Here is a 22253-nt window from a genome sequence, read left to right on the forward strand (position 1 = left end):
TATGCTAGTTTACATACCGGATGATATTTCTTACTCGTTTACACACTTATACAAAATTTCATTTGTAAATACAAACATCGTTTGTGCTTTGTCAAGAAAAATAAGCATATGAACCAACAGAGCCCTACGAGCTTCATTGATCGGAAATCTGAAATAAAATAAGAAGAAAACAGTTTCACAAAACGTAAACAAGGCCGCACATCTCACGAATATAAACGACAGTATTTTACGAACGGGGCCACTTACGCATGGAACGTGATTCCTTTTAACTTGGTAGCACTATTCCAACGGTTAGTACACCCGTAAACAACGCAAACCGGCATTTTAAAATGAAAAAAACCTTCAGCAGCTCTAGACAGTAGCACAATCGGAAACGAGTCTTCTGACCAAACTCCAATGGCGGAGCTCGGTTTCTGTCGGCTTCAAGTTTGTGACGTCATGGCATCTCCCCTCCTTATACCTCCATGGTCGTCTCCATATATAGATTAGGGACAGCAGAGGTCCTGCAACATTTCCTTGGATTACCTTTGGGAACGCCACATATTACTTCTATTTTACTCGATGGTGTTTCGCCAGTTACTACCAACTGTGATCTCGAAACGTGACCTGACTTTTTTTTTAACAGGAAGAATACACCGAAAGAAGCACAATATCAAAATTTTAGTTGCTAGAACATACTGCAAATATTTTTTTAATGTTGAGTTTTGCCTTATTCGTAGCTCGTCAGGCAGCTGGAGAATTGTACGGTGTACACCGGCCGTAGCTGGAGCAGACAGCGTATGCACAACACCGCGGGCACACGTCCTTGATTAACCGCACATCGATAAACAGATAACACGGCACAACACAATCGTAATTTGTAAAGCGAGTTTCAGTGTCCGTTGATAGTTCCTCTAACACAGTTGTTCACAGTTAATTTTCGCTCGAATATGCAACTCATTTAATATCGATAATAATTAGCAGTTCGTTTTGCAATCTGGCTAAGTGTGAAAATGGAGATAAAACTGAACTAATTTTCTTCGTGGTTTCTTCGTAATGCTTGCTAATAGGATCTGTCTTTGTGCATTTTCCAGAATTTCACAGTAATGTGGAATCCATTTAATGTTTTCAATCCTGCAAAAAATAAATATGAATAATGTGTTATGCAAACGAGAGCACCCACTTCTCCTACGTATGTGATACTTATTACTTAATTTCTTCTACATTCGTTCGAATCATGTTGACACTTCGTTAGAAACTGTGGAAACATTAGAGAAAACAGGAAATAGTTCGGTCGATTCCGTGAACTGTGGTTCGAACGATGGCTATTGTGCTAGCTGAATTTCAGAACAAAAATAGATTACTTTCTAAACCAAAAGAAAACATGTACGGCGATAGCTTTCAAAGAAAAAGAAAGGATTATAAACGTTTGGTTAAACAAAGGAGGACAAAACTCTTATACATAAGCAGTAAGCAAAGCCAGTTTCATATCGCAAAATCTTGTCACCAATTGTATGGATGGAAAAAAAGATTTACATGAAGCACGAAATTAAAATGGAACTTTCAAAAGTGTTATAGAAAACTATTCGAAAGACTTAGAACTCCTCGCGAGAGTCAGTGCACCGTACCCAAGGGAGGCATAGATCGGGCGCTCTGAATTGCAAGTGAGATAAATACTTCTGATTACCAGGCTTCTTCGACAGGCTTCTTCTACAAGGATTCAAGAAATTTTACGAACAGGAAAGCCGCAAAAGTTTGTCTCACTTAAACATGTAGGGGGGACGTCATTAATAGGTAATACTACAGAGGAATTCGTAGGTGACGTGAAGACGAACCATCTTGTTGTCCTCGTAAGTGCTGCGTATAAAGCCGGACAGTTGGGTTTAGCGCCAACCGAATACGACAATGCCACTGATAAGTATCAATGGATCACAGTTTCCTCAGGTTTATGTCCGTCTTCAGGAACATCAAGGCAAAATAGGATAAAAATTTTTAGAAACTGTATGTTTACGTACAAAAATGTTGTAATCGACATCGCAAAACGTTGAAAAATGGGACAGAATTGTTTTCTCAGTTACATCGGGAAAAAAATTCATTGCTTTTGTTGCACTCGAGGTCTGGACATAACGCCATCTCTGGCTTTAGGAGAACGAGAAGACTTGTTAATATAATTCGCATTTCACCTGGAACTAATAGCAACTCAGCCTTGAATAAAAAATATTTCAATAGTTTATAGTATTTTTTAGAAAACTGTCGGGCAATGTAATTTCCGTTAGCTCTTTGTCATTTCAAGTTTATCAGCGAAACAGTATTGTTAAGTTTCAGTCATTTCTGCATTCTCTGATTGCATCACCACATTTTACGAATTTGCTTAAGCATGCCTGTTACGCAGCACAATATGCACAACATTCACCACGACCATTTCTTACCCCATTCCAGTTCTGTCTAAACTAGAAATTATCCTGAAGTGCCTGAAAGCATTAATTTTCCTTTTATCAGGTGTACCTGGTGTAACGGAAAATGTTTTTGCATCTAATAGAGAAGAATAAACAAGGAACTGTTTCATTGTTAGCAAAATCTAAGTTATTCAAAAATGATCACAAGAACAAGAATTGTTATAAAATATTTAATGTCAATAAATTGTTGGATCGTCTGTAATGTAACGTCATACACCTCCTTAACTTTCTTTCGTTTGCCAGTCACATGTCTTAACTATTACATCTGCAACAGTTTACCTGTCGATATGTAGTGCAAGTTATTAAAAACTTAAGGATTTGAGAAATTTTTTGTGTAGTTTAAGTACTTAAAATCTGTACACTTGCGACTTCGTCTGCTTATTCGGCAATCATGCGCTAGGAAACAAGGGCGATAAAACAGCTGTTATAAGCAGTTCTTCGTGCAGCTAAAATGAGTAACTTTTAACATCTTTTTTAAATACTTACTGTGAGCCTTAGCGACTAAAATTTTGACGGTGCATTTCTTTTGATGTATTCCTCCTGTACGAAAAATTTCTGTGTAGGTTACGACATGTCGGATTAGACCATTCCTTTGTGAGACAATACGTCATAGACATGCAATCTGATTAGAAGCCGCTTGTCAGAAACAGAATCAAAAGCCTTCTGTATATCAAGAAACATGGATTCATTTTCGATAGCATTACTTCATGTGACTGGGTTCGTGTTTCTTGTCAGAGGGGTCACATTCGAAGTGATTGACGGAAAGTCATCGAGTGAAAAAGTAATGATTTCTGGCGTTCCCCAAGGTAGTGTTATAGGCCCTTCGCTGTTCCGTATCTATATAAACTACCTGGCCGACAATCTGAGCAGCCGTCTTAGGTTGTTTGCAGATGACGCTGTCGTTCATCGACTAGTAAAGTCATCAGAAGATAAAAAAAAATAATTGTGAAACGATTTAGAAAAAATATCTGTATAGTGCGAAAGTTGGCATTTGACGCTAAGTAACGATAAGTGTGAGGTCATCCACAGGATTGCTAAAAGGAATCCGTTAAAACTTCGGTTACACTATAAATCAGTGACATCTGAAGACCATAAATTCAACTAAATACCTAGGAATTACAATTACGGACAACTTAAATTGGAAAGAACTCGTAGAAATGTTGTGGGAAAGGCTAACCAAAGACTGCGTTTCATTGCCAGGATACTTAGAAAATGGTGTTGACCTACTAAAGAGAGTGCCTACACTACGCTTGTCCGTCCTATTTTAGAATACTGCTGCGCGGTGTGGGATCCTTACCAGATAGGACTGACGTAGTACATCGAAAAAGTTCAAAGAAGGGCAGCACGTTTTGTATTAACGCGAAATAGGGGCGAGAGTGTCACCGAAATTATACACGATTAGGGGTGGATATAATTAAAACAAAGTTGTTCTTCCCTCCGCCGGAAACTTCTCACAAAATCTGGATCAGCAACTTTCTCCTCCAAATCGAAAATATTTTGTTGTCTCCGACCTAAATAGGGAGAGACGGTCACTATAATAAAATAAGGGAAATCAGAGCTCGCACGGAAAGATATAGGTGTTTGTTTATTCCGCGCGTTTTACGAGACTGGAATAATAGAGAATTGTGAAGGTGGTTCGATGAACCCTCTCCCAGGCACTTAACCCTTTGAACGGAACATCGGTCTGAGATACCGCCATAGTTGACATTAACAATGCTAACGGCGCTGCATTGTTCGTGAGGGTGGGGAGAAGCCCAGTAATCTTCAGTCGGGTCCCGAACCGCAGCTGGCCAACAACGTATTGTCGGCGCATGCATTGTTTTCAAGTAAGTAGAATTTTTGTTACGTATTGTCGGTCTGTGAGACCGTGTTCCGAAAAAATGCATTCCCCTCCCGGTCTGACAGACCGGGTGTTCCTAAAAGTGTCAAATTTTTGCCGGTCTCCCAGACCGGTGTTCCTAAAAGTATCACGCATTTGTCGGTCTGTATGACCGATGTTCCACTCTTTGAACTCTTCTGTTTTCTGTGTAGCAACATTTCATCTATTTGATTGAAATTTTTGCCACCACACGATGCTTAATACTTTTGTGTTCATAGAAGAACGAGAAAAAAGTGTAACAACTCGTATTTAACGTTTTAATTTTTCCTCTTTCCGTTTTTCACACACATTCTCCAATTTACCGCGCAAACTTATTACAGCGATAGAATTATCCCCATTAAATTTCGTTAAAACTCATTTTTCCCTTTTTCCTTGCAGGTTTACAATGGAAGGTCCGAAATATGTTTCAAATCGGTCGAAAAGAATTGTAGCCCTTGCACGCTCTCAAAATTACCTTGAAGAATCAGACTCGGAAGTGGATTCAGATGAATCATGCATTCCAGATGAGGACCTTACTATCCAAGATCCTCGCAATGAAACAGATAATGACGATGACTCTCCCAATGATGATGATCGCGATGATGAAACTATTCGAGAAATATTTGAAGTCGAAAATACCGCAGTTCGCGAAGAAACTGGAGAGCAACCACAGTCTGACATAACTTCTGGTGGAAGCAGACTAATCACTCCACAGAAGCCTGCTGATGTTGCTAGCTCATCTACGCGTTCTGATGACACTCTAGATGAGAGTCGTCTTCCAGTTTCTTACTACGGAAGAAACAAGTGTTTCACATGGTCATCAACTCCTGTTCGCTCTAAGACGCGAACAGCAGCATCCAATATAATAAAGGTACGGCTATCAAAGATACAAGGGCCTGCTCTTACCGTGGGGAAAAACCCACTCCCAGGTGAAGTGTGGCGCCTTTTGTTTACTGACGACATGATTGAGACGATTGTAAAGCATACTAATGAAAAGTTGGCCAAAATTCGTTCTGTTATTGAACTAAAAGAAAGTGTAGCTTACAGAGACACTACTGTGCAGGAAGTGAACGCTGTGATTGGAGTCACAGTTCTTTGCAGCATATTCAAATCTGCGAGGGAGCCTATGACCTCGCTGTTTTCCACTTCGGTCTTGGGGAGGCCAATTTTTCGATCAATAATAACAGAAAAGCGATTAGGAATATTGCTTAGGGCATTTAGATTCGATGACTCGAGCACGAGGGAACAGAGGGAAAAATATGACCCAGCTGCTGCCATTACAGACATATTTAATAAGTTTATTTGGAACTGCCAACAAATTTATAGCCCTGGAGCGCATTTGACAGTTGATGAAACTTTGGTGCCTTTCAGAGGGAGGGTTAAATTTCGTATATATATGCCGAATAAACCGGCTAAATATGGCATTAAGGTCATGGGTCTGGCAGATGCACACAATGCATATATTTACAATGCCTACATCTACTCCGGCAAAGGCTGTGATGGAGCCACACTTTCTACAGCAGAAAAGAAAAAGAGCATTCCCACGCAGTCTGTAATCCGCCTATCTAAAGGGCTGTATGGCACAAACAGAAATATTAGTTGCGACAATTGGTTTTGTTCTGTGGAACTTGCCCAGGAGCTACTAGCTCACAATTTGACATTAGTTGGGACACTAAAAAGAAACAGACCCCAGATACCAGCAGAATTTCAAGCAAGAAGCGATCGTGAAATTGGGTCCAGCCTTTATGGCTTTACGAAAGAAATGACTCTGCTTTCTTATGTCCCAAAAAGGAATAAGGCAGTCCTACTTCTTTCGTCAATGCATCATTCCAATTACACTGACGTTTCAAATGATAAACCTGAAATCATATCTTTTTATAACGCCACAAAAAGTGGAATAGACACGCTAGATATGAAGTGCAGTGTTTATTCTACTAATCGCAAAACAAGAAGGTGGCCGTTGGCTATTTTTTACCACATGGTGGCCATGGCTGGATCAAACGCAAGTATACTTTATGGACTTTTTGGAGAGAAGAAAACCGTATCACGTTTTGATTTCCTGAAAAGAGTTTCTCTATATTTGGTCTACGATTTCGTAAAATCCCGACTGGCAATCTCCAATCTGCCTCAAGAGCTACAAAGTATTATTTCATCTTTAGAAGAAGAGGCAGCAAAAGAAAAGCAAATCGTTAGCCAACGGAATAAATTTGTTGTTCGAGTTGATGAGTGTCCGACGGACACACTTGGTAAAAGAAAAACCTGTCGATTTTGTCCATATCAAAAAAAGAGGAAAACTGCCTACAAGTGTATTTCTTGCGAAGAACCAACGTGCTTGGAGTGTTCACGAAAAGTGTGCAAGACTTGTGCAATTAAAAATAAAAGTTAAATTTTTTCTTTGCATTACATTTTAGTATTCATTTTCTTTGTGTTGTAACTATAATAATGTAAAAAAAAAGTATTTCTAAAGGAGTAATGTGTAAACAACAAAACACTGCAAATTAAAGTTTTTCCTAGTAATAAACTTGAATTTACTGGTATTTTAACAAATATTATGGTTCAAAAACCTATTATTATGTTTAATTACACCTTAAAGAGAGAGAGAAGCAACGTAGAAGTGCGGAAAAGTCATAAAAATAGAGAAAAATACACTTTAAATGTCCTAGCGGTCTAGCAGACCGATGTTCCATCTTACCGCCGAGTAAAAGATGTTCCGGTTAGAGGGTTAAATGTGTTTTGCAGAGTATACATGTAAATGTAGATGTAGGTGAGAATAAAGAAGTAATTGTGTTCCACACGAGCGAAATTTTCTGAATCCGCACTATGTGGCAATAGATCGTTTATTTCGAGATAATTAATAATGTAGCAGCTGGCGTCTCGCTGTCTAAATCTGGCACGTAACAAAGATTGAAATGTTTTCTCTTTGTATAGGTTCAGGATCGATGGAGAGGAAGGACCCAACGGCGGTGCACGAGGGCGACAACGTGCGCATCAGCTGCGGCGCCGCGGGCAACCCCCGGCCGCACGTCGAGTGGCGCAAACTGGATGGCGCGCCCATCCCACTGGGCTCCTGGCAGAGTGAGTACGGCTCTACCTGTGTGTGTGTGTGTGAGAGAGAGAGAGAGAGAGAGAGAGAGAGAGAAGCTCAGCTGCTGGCAGCACGCTCTTGTAATCGCTGGCGTCCGCCACTTGCCATAGCAATGTCCAATTTTCATTTTAACCTTTGTGGACTTTGTAGACAATCACTTTCTTCAGTATCTCACGGGCTACTATATTAAATATTGAGAAACTGAAAAGAAAGGTAAGATAGAACGAGTACTAGGGTACTGTCAGCTGGAAGACGTCGAAAAGTGGTTCAGCCTTCTAATCAGAAAAGGTTTTCTGCCTCCTCACACAATGGCCACCTTCAACAAGCTTGATGCGAGTTGCACGGTAGGTGTATAAAGGGTGTTTCACAATTCATTTGGCAGATTTCTAGACGTTGCAGAGGGGACTTAGTACGTAAGTTTTACATAGGAAAGCCGGCCGGAGTGGCCGAGCGGTTCTAGGCGCTTCAGTTCGGAACCGCGCTGCTGCTACGGTCGCAGGTTCGAATCCTGCCTCGGGCATGGATGTGGGTGGTGTCCTTAGGTTACTTAGGTTTAATTAGTTCTAAGTTCTAGGGGACTGATGACCTCAGATGTTAAGTCCCATAGTGCTCAGAGCCATTTGAACCATTTTTTACATAGGAACCCATGTCCGGAAACATCATCCGGCGACGCTACAGGGCGTCAACTTATAGGGGCCTGCGCCTGTAAATGTATGTATATACAGAGTGATTTCTTGGTGAAGTTACAAACTTTCAGGTATGAAGGAGACAGATAAATGTATCAATTTTAGGTAAGGGCCTCTGGTTCGGAAACAAACGAGATGTAAGCTATAAGCGAAAATCTTTCTGATACATCCGATAGGGAATATATGCACTGGTACTGTTGTTCCTGTACGCCCCGATAGCTGAGTGGTCAGCGTGATGGATTGCCGTCCTACGGGCCAGGGTTCGATTCTCCGCTAGGTCGGGAATTTTCCCCGCTCAGGCACCGGTTGTTGTGTTTTCTTCATCATTTCATCCCCATCCGGTGCGCAGGTCGCCCAATGTGGCGTCGAATGTAATAAGACCTGCACCAAGGCGGCCAGACCTGCCCCAGACCTGTCCCGGAAAATGACGCCAAACGCTCATCTCCATTTCCACGGTTGTTACTAAGAATGTGAGGTATGCTACTTTCAGAGGTGGTAGTATACTATAGACGTAGACAAGAAAAAATGTCTAGTAAATATGGGCTGTAAAAGGCATACCTTAGGAGCTTTGAACACCTATTCATCTTCGTTAGAGTGAAATACACCTCTATCGAACAAGAGCTCACAGCTCGTAAGTGGACACACCCCTGAACTGGTTGCATTTTTAGCATTATCTTCACCTTCATAGTGCAACTGATCTATAAATGAGAGATAGCTCAAAATTCGTAAACGCAATTAGGGTCATTACTCAAAGTATTTCCCAAAAAATCATTGAGACATTTATTATATTTTGGTACTGACAACAACATTTATAGTAGTGTAAGAAACGGAACACTATTTCACTGCGGTACGATTTTCTTTGGAACCACTGACTGCACAGCTTGTAAGAAAGAGTCAGAGTACAGACAACATTCACATAAGTGCTTCAAGCCTCCGATTTCCTACCCTGTACTGATCTGCGAAGGAGACAAGTAATTTATTTCACTACAACAAAAATATTTAAAAAAGTAGCTCGAATATCAGCGACATCATGTTCATAAATTTTTCAGGAAATAGTAGGCAAGGGAGGCAGAAGAGGTCATTCTAAATATCTGTACAAGTTTTCGTGAGTTTAACTTCAGTCATTTAAGAGAAAAGTTTACCTGAATGATGAAAATTCAAGTTTTTGGAAAATCGCAAAAGAAGATTTACAGATTTATTAACTTACCACTACGCTCGTTTAGAACATTCCAACTGCATACTCCAGTTGTCCTCCTGTTTCTTTATCCTACATACTCTTTCTCTTCATTCTTTTCTTTATCTTTGACTCCGTAGCAGCTTCTGCAGCTGTCTCTTCTTTGGTTACCCGCCGCTTATTAATAGAGAGCTTGCGGGCTTTCGAATAAAAATGTGATGGTGGCCCTCAACTATGTACCCTCAGACTCAGAGTTGAAATATTAAAAGTTTTGGATGGATATCAAAGGAATAGCAACAAAAGTAGGCCAGTACCCTAATGTCTCTGTGCTTTCTAAAACACAGTAAATATTTGACCAATTTCTTCATGAACAGTATATATCCGATACATAGAAAGACATAGGGAAATAAATATATCGATAAGCATGCTGCTACCGTTTTTTCGTGTAACTGTGGAGTACTTATGGCCTGACGTGATCAATTGTAATCGGCCACTTTGACTTCCAATAACTCATGTACTATTAAAGTTACATGCCTGTAATTCATACCAATTTAAGTTTACACTAGAGCGAGCATCACGTATCTTGGCGGGTGATGGAGGAGCTCTGCACAGCCAGCAGTTAGTGGTGGAAGGATCCAGCCGCCAGCCGCGGCAGTGTAGCCACACTACGCGTTACCGCTCCATTCGACTGTCGGCTACTGACCGCCGCGCATTGAAGTACGCCTGCATGCAGGAAAGGTGACGAGAGCAATAATACCTATATATCTTTGTGAGAAAGACGTTGTCATCAAATCGTCTGCCTTTAAAATATGGAGTCGTATAAAATGTGTAACAATAAAAAAGCTATGAACATAGATTTGCATTGTTTATTGTGTCTGTCGATCAATACAAGAATACCATGTTGAGTAACTGGGAAAACTGCTGTGCATTTATTTATATTTCCTATTATAACTGTCCGCAGCTCGTGGTCGTGCGGTAGCGTTCTCGCTTCCCGCGCCCGGGTTCGATTCCCGGCGGGGTCAGGGATTTTCTCTGCCTCGTGATGACTGGGTGTTGTGTGATGTCCATAGGTTAGTTAGGTTTAAGTAGTTCTAAGTCCTAGGGGACTGATGACCATAGATGTTAAGTCCCATAGTGCTCAGAGCCTATTCTAACTCAGAAAATACGATCCTCTTGTGCTGTCTTGAAAAATAAAATTTGAAAACTAGAATAAACCTCTCGAAAAAATGTATACCTACTAATACTCAAATTATAAAAATGCAAATAAAATGTTTTACAATATCTGTGAGTACTGGGAAAAATTGCTGTCTCCATTTCGAACCCAGAGAATACGTTCACCCTGTGATGGCTAGCCATATGTAGTCAAAATATTTATTTGGATTGCAGGGGAAATATTCGCATATGTGAAATTTTTACAATCCTGCTTTTAAGTGACCTAAGCAAACGTCTGAGCAGTCTACTTGTAGAGCATCTTTTCGGCACATAGCTGAAAGAATCATATTTCAGAAAATGTAAAATGAGCCTGTCACACATTAAAAATCGTTATTAAGAGAACCAAAGGCACTTTCTGTTTCTAGACACCTTGCTTAAAACAAATAATTTATAGTTGTTGATATTGTGTCTATGGTACATAGTTATTGTCATACATAATATAAAACAAGTCTCCACATGCTGTTTGTTGCGACTAATTTTCGGGCAAGCAAGGGCAATTACTTTTAAAAAATGAAGATAGCACTCCATCAAGCATAAATACAAACGAAAATTTACATGTTTTGACGGATAATTCAATAAGAAAATCGACGAGTGTAATCACTGAAGACAAGCTCTAAACAAAATCCAGAACGAAACTGCGTAAGAAGCTAAAATCTTTTTTTATAATTACGTTTACCAGCCATGCAAACCTATACTCAAGTTACATAATGTAGGCTTATGATTTACGATATATGTTTAAATGCTTACTGCAGCATTGCAGTACTGTCACAGGTATTCCAAAACATCGTCTTCATCCTCGCTGTCTGATAAAGACGAATCCGAATCGTGATGATTAATTATGAAAGGCTCCGACACGGAGTCTCTGTCGATTTCCTTTTTAAAATCTTCTTCCTGGAGTGTTTCCGAATGTCTGATGCAGTTTGCCCATGCTGATATGCTTAAGTTGTCTACTGCTTCATGTGTGAGTCTTTCCATGTCATCAGTTCGGAAGGTGCTGTTTCTTTCTGAGATATGGGCTTTAACTTGCGCCCATACCAGCTCAGTAGGATTGTAGTGTCAGTGATATGGTGGTAACCTGATTATTCGGTGACCAGACTATCTTGCCAGTTCATCTATCTTGTAAGTGCGGTATTTCGGCTTGCTTGCATTTACGAGCATGAGTAACTCTGCCCTGGTCTGTGACGCTGTGTGAGGAATTCCATTAGACGACAACGATGAAACAATTTCATCCTTCCTGGTATTTGAAGTAGGAGGCTCAAATGGCTCTGAGCACTATGGGACTTAATTTCTGAGGTCATCAGTCCCCCAGAACTTAGAACTACTTAAACCTATCTAACCTAAGGACATCACACACATCACATCCATGCCCGTAGCGGTCGCGCGGTTCGAGACTGTAGCGCCTAGAACCGCTCGGCCACTCCGGCCGGCTTGAAGTAGGAGTCTTATTTACTTGTACTCGCGTTGTCCATGGCAATAACAGATATCTCTGCCATGTACAGAAGTAGCTGTTGCACAAACCACCGCTTGAAGACAGCATAGGTCATTTCAGAGTGATAGTCATCTGATTCCTTCGTCTCCGATGCATTAAATATTAATTTACTCTCTGGTATTATACCTGTCTTTGCAGAACCAGCGTGAAGCCAATAAGGTGTCCCCCTTTTCCCACAGGTACCTTCAGACCACCAACATTGTCACTTATCTTCCAGAACATTGGTCTTGAATGGTTCTGGTGAATGTATGTCTCATGGAGATAATAAATACTTGATTTTCTGGCTTGTCTTACCTAGTGCATTTCTCTCAAGAACACATTTCTTGCAACTACAATGTCACTTCTTTCTAAGAGCAGTTTTCTTCCGTCATTGCTCTTTCTGTATTTAAATCCCATCTGTCTTACTATTCTGAGCATGGTAGATTTGCTGCCATTGAAACTTTCGGCTTCTTTCATGGAGGAACATTATTTATCTGCTGCAGGATATTCACCTTGGCTATACACGTCGAATATTTTGCGCTGTAACACATTCTTGCTGAAATCGTCAAGCTCACTTACGAATTTCTTACCAGGCGACTTAAAAATAGGTGATGCGTTCTCTTCAGCAGATGCTTTGGCTTCACTGGCGATCCATTGTACAGTTCTCAAACCGATACCACACGCCTCAGCTGTTTGTTCTTGGCACTTGGCAACACTGGGTGACGCTTTTTTGTCAGCTGAGGCTGCCACTTCCAACTGCCGTCTAAAGAACTGATACTCGCAAAATATTATTTCCCTCGCCTGCCTGTGTAATACTGGGTGAGATTTGCTGTTGGCACTCATATTACCATAATGCCTTGCAATAACTTCCGAAAAAGCACCACACATAATGCTAAAACCAGTCGAAAACTTACTCCGCACAAAACGACATAAAATTGGGCGCTCGCTATGGCTGACTGACTCCTTTTGCCGGCCGGAATGGCCGAGCGGTTCTATGCGCTACAGTCTGGAACCACGCGACCGCAAAGGTCGCAGGTTCGAACCCTGCCTCGGGCATGGATGTGTGTGATGTCCTTAGGTTACTTAGGTTTAATTAGTTCTAAGTTCTAGGGGACTGATGACCTCAGAAGTTAAGTCCCATAGTGCTCCGAGCCATTTTTTGACTTCTATTGGTCGGCAGGTCACGTGACTTCAGTGCTACTGCGCATTCAGTCCTCAGCCGCCAAGTTACATGACGATAGACAAAATCGGATGAACCATTTGGATTTTGAAAACTCGTTACCGGGTGTTACTTGTATAATTTACAGTCAGATACTAAACTTATAGCCAATAAGGATATTGAAAATCTGATTACACCGTCAGAATTGTCGTGCAAATAATGGTAATGTACATATTTCTTTTCAAGGTATCATAATTCCTCTGGCTATTATTACGAGGGCAGCTCAATAAGTAATGCAACACATTTTTTTTCTGAAACAGGGGTTGTTTTATTCAGCATTGAAATACACCAGGTTATTCCCCAATCTTTTAGCTACACAATACTGTTTTCCAACGTAATCTCCATTCAATGCTACGGCCTTACGCCACCTTGAAATGAGGGCCTGTATGCCTGCACGGTACCATTCCACTGGTCGATGTCGGAGCCAACGTCGTACTGCATCAATAACTTCTTCATCATCCGCGTAGTGCCTCCCACGGATTGCGTCCTTCATTGGGCCAAACATATGGAAATCCGACGGTGCGAGATCGGGGCTGTAGGGTGCATGAGGAAGAACAGTCCACTGAAGTTTTGTGAGCTCCTCTCGGGTGCGAAGACTTGTGTGAGGTCTTGCGTTGTCATGAAGAAGGAGAAGTTCATTCAGATTTTTGTGCCTACGAACACGCTGAAGTCGTTTCTTCAATTTCTGAAGAGTAGCACAATACACTTCAGAGTTGATCGTTTGACCATGGGGAAGGACATCGAACAGAATAACCCCTTCAGCGTCCCAGAAGACTGTAACCATGACTTTACCGGCTGAGGGTATGGCTTTAAACTTTTTCTTCATAGGGGAGTGGGTGTGGCGCCACTCCATTGATTGCCGTTTTGTTTCAGGTTCGAAGTGATGAACCCATGTTTCATCGCCTGTAACAATCTTTGATAAGAAATTGTCACCCTCAGCCACATGACGAGCAAGCAATTCCGCACAGATGGTTCTCCTTTGCTCTTTATGGTGTTCGGTTAGACAACGAGGGACCCAGCGGGAACAAACCTTTGAATATCCCAACTGGTGAACAATTGTGACAGCACTACCAACAGAGATGTCAAGTTGAGCACTGAGTTGTTTGATGGTGATCCGTCGATCATCTCGAACGAGTGTGTTCGCACGCTCCGCCATTGCAGGAGTCACAGCTGTGCACGGCCGGCCCGCACGCGGGAGATCAGACAGTCTTGCTTGACCTTGCGGCGATGATGACACACGCTTTGCCCAACGACTCACCGTGCTTTTGTCCACTGACAGATAACCGTAGACATTCTGCAAGCGCCTATGAATATCTGAGATGCCCTGGTTTTCCGCCAAAAGAAACTCGATCACTGCCCGTTGTTTGCAACGCACATCCGTTACAGACGTCATTTTAACAGCTCCGTACAGGGCTGCCACCTGTCGGAAGTCAATGAAACTATACGAGACGAAGCGGGAATGTTTGAAAATATTCCACAAGAAATTTCCGGTTTTTTCAACCAAAATTGGTCGAGAAAAAAAATGTGTTGCATTACTTATTGAACTGCCCTCGTAATTTCTACATGAACTGTGAGATGTCTGCCATTATGGAAACACATTGTCTGCAATCTTTGGCACACCCGGCATACAAATCTCCATCATTGACACAAAGTACCTTCCTCAACACAGTGTCAACAAGGAATTCCCAGGCACGCGGTCGGTCTGGACCATCTGCTGTGGCTGCCCCTCTTGCTCCGGTTAACGTTCGGCACCACGCGGTTGCTGACGAGCCCCGGCTTGCCGAGCAGCCCGCGCGGCCACGCCAACCCCGAACTGAAACCATGCCGTGGGGTTTCATCTGTTGACACTCTGTGAAACACTCGGTGAAGCTTCAAACAGCAAAGTGTCGATACACACGAAAAAAAAAAAAAAAATCTACGTCTCAGAAGTTCATGTGACGTCTAAGGCGGCTTAATGACTTCACATTGGCACCAAGTTTCACCACAATTCTGCCCAACGCCACCGTTGACGTGTCACAGCCCTTCTTCTCCACATCTCACATCTTCTTTCCACGCCTCTGTGGTGGAGGTCAGAACCGTGGCGCCCACCGTTGAAATCTCGCGATTTTCGTGTGGGTGACCGAGGAAAACATTCCAGACAAACCACCGCTCACCAATGTCACGAAAATGCCTCAGGAGGTCTCATAAATGGCGTCAGTGGGCCACACGTTTCCTTGGGTTGTTGATTCCAACACATTTCGCAGCCAAAAACGACAGTCTGCAGTGCGATGAGGAGCAGGAAGACGTTCTAGGCAGCCTTTGACAGTACTGACATCCTCGGACGTTTCAACCCTTCTCTATGGACATTGTCGGGTTTCACCACCATTAAGCGTGATCACATCTCTTTGGAGAACAGCACGACTACAATGTATGCTCTCGTGAACAGGCTGGAAGACCTAGGGACTATTGAAAACCGTTCGACGAAATCTGAACGTTATCCAAAGCAACAAAGGATGCTTATGCTTTTTCAGCCCTACGACTTCGCGTCCCTCCTTTGGCGTAATCACGGACGGATCCGGTACTGACACATGCGTGGATAAAATGGCCAAGGATCGCTCTGAAAGGCCCCCCCCCCCCCCCCTGTCCCATTTCGGCAAAACCGTCGGTGGCTTCCGCTCACCTTTATTGAGAATTTTAAAAGTGAGCGTTTACAGAGAGAATCTATAAAGTAGTTTATTGTGCCTGTAGGTAGGCAACCCCTTAACATCACTGTGATTCCAGTTGCCTGACGACAAGCGCCTCGGTCTAATAAACCTTTTGTCAGTGGATGAAACTTCCGGGCTGAGAGGCCGTGGTAGATGTATAAAATTTCCACCTAACGTTTCGTCTCCATCTGCGGGAGACATCTTCTGAGGTCGTCCGGCTACTGCCACTGAGGCTCCAGGTACTCTAGCATTTATAGAGCTCGTAGAGGGCACCACCATTCGTCACGTGATGAAGACGGTATCGAAACGTTAGGTGGAAATTTTATACATCGACCACGGCCTCTTAATCCGGAAGTTTCAACTGAAGACAACACCGGCCGTGAAAGCCTACATTGCATGACTTTTATCATTTGGTCTAAAACTTACTTCGGTCTGAAGCAGATGCGAGTAATTTCATCAAAAAATCTGTCAGTTAAGATCAAACTTTAAGACATCACAGAGAAAGACGAAGAGAACCTGTTGACCTTTATAGCGGAAAATCGGGAGAAAGATTTTTGGACCAGCCCGCGAAGAGAACGCCAAATGTTCATGCTACATTGCCTCTGATGTTTAACGTGATGCAGCAACTGAATGTCGTGAAGAAAATGAAAGCGGGGAGAATAAGCCCGGCAGGGCACATTCTCATTTGGGCATCGCATTCGGGAGGACGACGGTTCAATCCCGTCTCCGGCCATCCTGATTTAGGTTTTCCGTGATTTCCCTAAATCGCTTCAGGCAAATGCCGGGATGGTTCCTTTGAAAGGGCACGGCCAATTTCCTTCCCCATCCTTCCCTCACCCGAGCTTGCGCTCCGTCTCTAATGACCTCGTTGTCGACGGGACGTTAAATATCCTCCTCCTCCTCATTTGGGCAGACACTTTCCGGCCCAAAACTTTACTTACTGAGAAACATGGTGGAAATAGACTAATTGGAAGACAAGGGAAGCGATTAGAAGATGAACTGCAGAAGGATTTCAAGCACTGGATGTCCTGGGTCCAAAGTGCACAGGATCGCCATATATGGACGCAAATCTATGCAGGCATATTGAAAGGTTGGCGCGTTACCGTTAGGGTTCGTAATCGCCGGTACATATGTATGGTATCAAAATCAGGAGAACGTGCAGGCCTACTGATAACGCCTACGCTGCCTAACCAGCGACAAGGAAAGCTGTCGATGAGCAGCTTTCTAGCCATGACTTAGGGGTAGTGAGCCAGGCACGCAAGTGATACCTCCTCTAGGAGAGCTGATAGTTCTTCAGTTAGCATTTGTGAGCATCTTTTATCCGTTAATGTTTCTTCAATTAAATAAGAACCCATCACGTACTACACCGTAATCTCCCACCAATGTTCACACTCCACTGCCTCTGACGTTTAACCTCTGTCAGCGCGGGTTCTCAGAGGCCCTGTAATGCGTATTTCTTCATTTAGCAAAGGTAGATTCTTCGGTAAAGAGAATTCTGTGAAGAGAGACCATTTGTCTAGATGTCGCTTCAGAACCGGGTGACAGAATTACACTCATATTCTTGTACCTCACTGGTAAAGCTACTGATCAAGTGTGTTACTGTTACTGTGTTACTGTTGGAAGATGTTTGTGCGCAAAATGCCAACAATGCCTGTATGACTTATTCTGGAAGCTCTCGCTAACATGTGTATTATGAAGAACAGCTGACCCAACTTCCATTTAGTTCGCTCCATTCGTTAAAGGCTTGCTCTTTACCGTCTGCATAGTGCTCCTGTGTAATGTAAATAATAACTTTTTGCACATTGACTGAATTGTCATTTCTCTTGGATATCGTCTGTCGGGACATCTCTGTATGTACACTTCAACTGTTCTCTTCTGAATTATCGCAAAGAACTAACAAACCAATTTTTTCGTCTGAGAAGAAGTCGTCTAGGAGACGCAGACGCAATGAAAGGTATATTTCTTTGTGCCAGTTTTATACCGGTATCGCGACGAAGCAACACCTTATTCGACGTGACGCACATCCTTATTTGGGCATGAAATGACGAACCCCTGCATAAGGCAGCTATATGTTTCATGTTCAAAACAGATAAATCGTAAAATGTAAATAATGTAGTTATTCTGAAACTATCAACAAGATTTTAAATAACACCCATTAGAGAAAAAGCTACATAATGTTAACGATGCTTTACGAAGAGTTACTAAATGGCTCTCTGAAAATGAACTTCCCCTAAATTTTAAGAAAACACACTGTATTCAGTTCTGTACAACAAACAGAGTATTACCAGCAACTGATTTAGCATATGAACAATAGTCGGTAAATGCGTAGATTGTTGTAAATGTTACGGTGTACACAAAGATGACAGCTTCTCTGGAAGAACTATGTTACTAAGCTTCTCAAACAAGTTCAGCTGCTTTTTCTCTTCGCGTAATCCCATGTCTTGGAAACAGACGGATTTACTTCCTGATATGTTTTGCATATTTCCACTCAGTAATGTCTTTTGGAATTATTTTCCGGAGTAACTCGTAACTCATTAAGAGAGTACTGGTTGAACAAGTAAGAGCAGTAAGAATAACATATAGTTTTCACCTGTGGTCGTCATACAGGAACCTCTTCAAGGAGTTCGGTAATTTAACTGCACCACCAGAATATACGCATTCGCTAAAGATATTTCTCATAAATTATCCGTGACAATTTGACAAGAAAATTGATATTCATACCAACAAAACTAGATGAAAAAGACATTTATTGCCCATTATTAAATCTATCAGTGGCTTAGAAAGGACTTTAATACGCAACAAAATTTTTTTGATCATTTGCCCAATACCATAAAATGCCCAATAGGTTGAAAAGAAGTTGAAGTGAAGTGGCACGAAGAGGACTAAAAAAATGTATTGTTTAATGTTAACACATGTATAAATATACTATAAACTGATTCTTTCCGCATCATATCGATAAAAGAATAGTTCAAATGATCTGTGGAACATAGAAAACTAAATAATTTCATGACTCAACATAGATGAATATCATTTTGAAATTCTTCCTAAACTATTGTCACATGTTTGTGCTCTTCGAGTAAGATTTTATTGCGTCTCACGCACATCGGAAACGACTTTTCTAGAATGCAGGTAATAAAGTCTACCTGAACACTCATTTAAAATATGCATATTTCATTAAAAAAAGTGTATGTTTCTCACTTACAATTTATTTGTTAGTTTGACATTCGCTGTTTGTGAAGAAATGAATAGCTGCTACAGTTTCCATACCAAAAATTACGCAGTTTACTTTTTTCATTCATTTGTTTTTGTTGTTACAATTTGTTTGCAATCATTTCCAAGCAACTACGCCTTCGTCTTGAGACGTTTTATCGTTGTGATTGTTGTGATTTGCCACTGGAAATATGTCCTGTTAATTTCTCCCCAGCATCCTTTAGTGTAAAAGCTAAGGTACTATATTAGTCTCATAGTTACCATACTAGAGGGTGACAGGGCACACTAATAATGTATCACGTCGATGAAAGAGAGAAAAATGCATGAAGATATAACCGTAGTTGCATGGAAATCGAAATTATACACATTAAAACGAAAAACGGAGCTGAGTAGAACAAAAATAATAATAATAAGAGAATACTCTTGATTCTCCATGGAAAAATTCACTCATGTACAAAACGTAAAGTCGAAAATAGCTTTCACATTGTGTGTCACTGACAGGAAGAACTGCTACAGTGTAGTGCAGAAGGTAACTGAATGAAATACGCAATGAGATGAACACAAATGAGACTTCGATTCAAAGGAAATAATTATTACGCTGCAGCCACCGAAATTCGTGATGGTCCGCTGGACAGTAAAAAAGGCGAGAATGATTCATAACAGGGCGTGTGCTCACCACGGACAAAAGCTCATGCTCTGCAACGCGCTCCCTTCCTGGCCACGAGTCGGTAAGGAGTTACTGTGGTAAGGCGTTCCATTCGTCCGTCAGTGCGGTTGTAACTGCTAGATTCTCATTGCTGCACGTGGACGTGCCGGAATACGTCTCCCCGACGCATCCCTCGATGCGACTTAAATCGGAGTAACTGATAGGCGGAGCCCGTCCGGTTAGCCGGACGGTCTAACGCACGGCCTTCCGGAGCGGGAAGAATCGCCAGGTCCCCGGCATGAATCCGCCGGGCGGACTTGCGTCGAGGTCCGGTGAGCCGGCCAGTCTGTGGATGGTTTCTAGGCGGTTTTCCATCTGTCTCGGCGAATGCGGTCTGGTTCCCCTTGTTCCACCTCAGCTACACTATGTCGGTGATTGCTGCGCAAACGAATTCTCCACGTACGCGTGCACCACCATTGCTCTACCACGCAAAAATAGGGGTTACACTCGTCTGGTGTGAGACGTTCCCTGGGGGGTCCACCGGGGGCCGAACCGCACAATAACCCTGGGTTCGGTGTGGGGCGGCGCAGGGTTGAAGTGGACCACTGCAGCTACGGCGGGGACGGAGCCTCTCCGTCGTTTCTAGGTCCCCGGTTAACATATAACATACAACAACAACTGATAGGCCAGTCCATCGGCCGAATATCCTCTTGTTCCAAGAGCGCCTTCAGTTCCGCTGTTCTATGAAGTCGCGCTTTGTCGTCCACAAAAATTAAGTCTGGGAGGAATTTACCCTTGAGAAGACGCGCATGGGGAAACAGTACAGTGTCACTATAACGGTCACGGGAGAGTGTAGTGTGTTCAAAGATTTGGAATAAGTATAGCCATGCAGCATTATGCCTTCCAAAGTCATAACACCTTGACCACCAAATCGATCATGTTCGACAGTGTTTGTGGGTGCATTATGTGTTCCCAACTCTCGCCATAGGAGGGTAAACTCACCATTATCAAACATTAGTGTTTTGCTGATCCAGTGGTTATGACGTGAGAAGGCATAATATGGCGTGGACGTAGTGACCTCCAAATTTTTGAACACAGTAACTCACCGGTAAACGTTATTCTGACACTATACTCCTTCCTCATGTCCGCCTATTGAGACGTGCATTCTGCGCTAACTTCTTTTGTGTGGATGACAAAACGTGATCACATCGAACTGTGGATGTGGACGAGCTTTCGAAACGAGAGGGTTTTCGGATAGTGGACTGGCCAGCTCGTTTCAAAAAATGGTTCAAATGGCTCTGAGCACTATGGGACTCAACTGCTGAGGTCATTAGTCCCCTAGAACTTAGAACTAGTTAAACCTAACTAACCTAAGGACATCACAAACATCCATGCCCGAGGCAGGATTCGAACCTGCGACCGTAGCGGTCTTGCGGTTCCAGACTGCAGCGCCTTTAACCGCACGGCCACTTCGGCCGGCCAGCTCGTTTCCCCTACTTAAATCCCATCGAAGATGTGCGGGATCTCTTGGGGGAGGGGGGAGGAGGGGAGGGGAGGGCACTTAATGCAGCACGTCCACATGCACCCACGACCACTCAGCAGTTGTCGGAAGTGATGGTGGAGGGATGCGACGGCCTGCCTCAAGGACGGCGTATGAACCCTGTGGCCAGCGTGGGAGTGTTTTGCAGAGCACGCATTGCGGTCGGTGGTGATCACATGCTCTATTAAAAACCATAACTCCCCTTTTGTAACGTTCTGTGCTATGTTGTAGTAGTTCGTGTAGAGGTAGGTGTGTAAATGTGGAAACGTGTGGGTAATGTGGAAACGTTAGTATCTGGCCTGCAGAGTGCTGCACCGTAGCGGGGCAGCCAGAAATTGTTGCAATAGTTCCTATTTGTCACGGTAGAGGGTCAGAAGTCAGTTGAGCAACAGACGCCGCCACAGTGATGCAATTTACGTTCGCGCGTTTTTCGAGGTAAGTTGTGCTATTATATTTATCTATATACTTTGTAGTTATCTTTCTTTACGTCTGACAGCTTATAAAGGGAGGTGCATAGAAGGTTTTAGGAGTCCTTTGTCAACCTTAAATGGATAGTTGCTTAATGTAATCTACCTAAATTTAAAATGGCCATTGCGTAGGTAATGTGGAAGCATACATACAATGGAATAGTGGAAAAGTTTCCACAATACCAACATCAAATACGTTACTTCTAATACGTTTTGCGTCTGTTTCTAGATGCTACGAAAGCTAACTGATAGGAAACCAAGAGTTATTGTGAAGGATTGCGATGCTAAAAACATGATTAAGGCTATAATAGCCTCAAGGGAAAGCAGGTGGGGTTCAGAAGAGCAGTAAAAGCTTTCAGTATACCTCAGACGACACTTCAAAGGTTTGTGCATAGTGATATGTCACCTGAAGAATGTGTTTCTCTGAGACTTGGACAGAAGCTTGTACTACCTGATGCTATTGAGGATCAGTTGGTACAGTATCTCATTGAAATGGATAAAACAGAAGGTCAACATCGTTGTCAAATACCTCATCAAATACGTGTCTCTCTGCACAAGATATCATGCCA

At 42.5% G+C, this 22253-nt stretch overlaps 1 protein-coding gene across 1 annotated transcript in view; it reads left to right on the top strand.

The window, feature by feature from the left end:
- LOC126263277 (uncharacterized) overlaps window positions 1-22253 on the top strand; it is an 881511-nt gene that overhangs the window by 559240 nt on the left and 300018 nt on the right. Inside the window, exon 7 of the mRNA XM_049960363.1 lies at window positions 7222-7368. Within this exon, the coding sequence (XP_049816320.1) occupies window positions 7222-7368 (147 nt within the window). The remainder of the gene's footprint in view (window positions 1-7221; window positions 7369-22253) is intronic.

The sequence above is a fragment of the Schistocerca nitens genome, chromosome 6 (assembly GCF_023898315.1).
Source record: "Schistocerca nitens isolate TAMUIC-IGC-003100 chromosome 6, iqSchNite1.1, whole genome shotgun sequence".
In the NCBI taxonomy this organism is placed as follows: Eukaryota; Metazoa; Arthropoda; class Insecta; order Orthoptera; family Acrididae; genus Schistocerca; species Schistocerca nitens.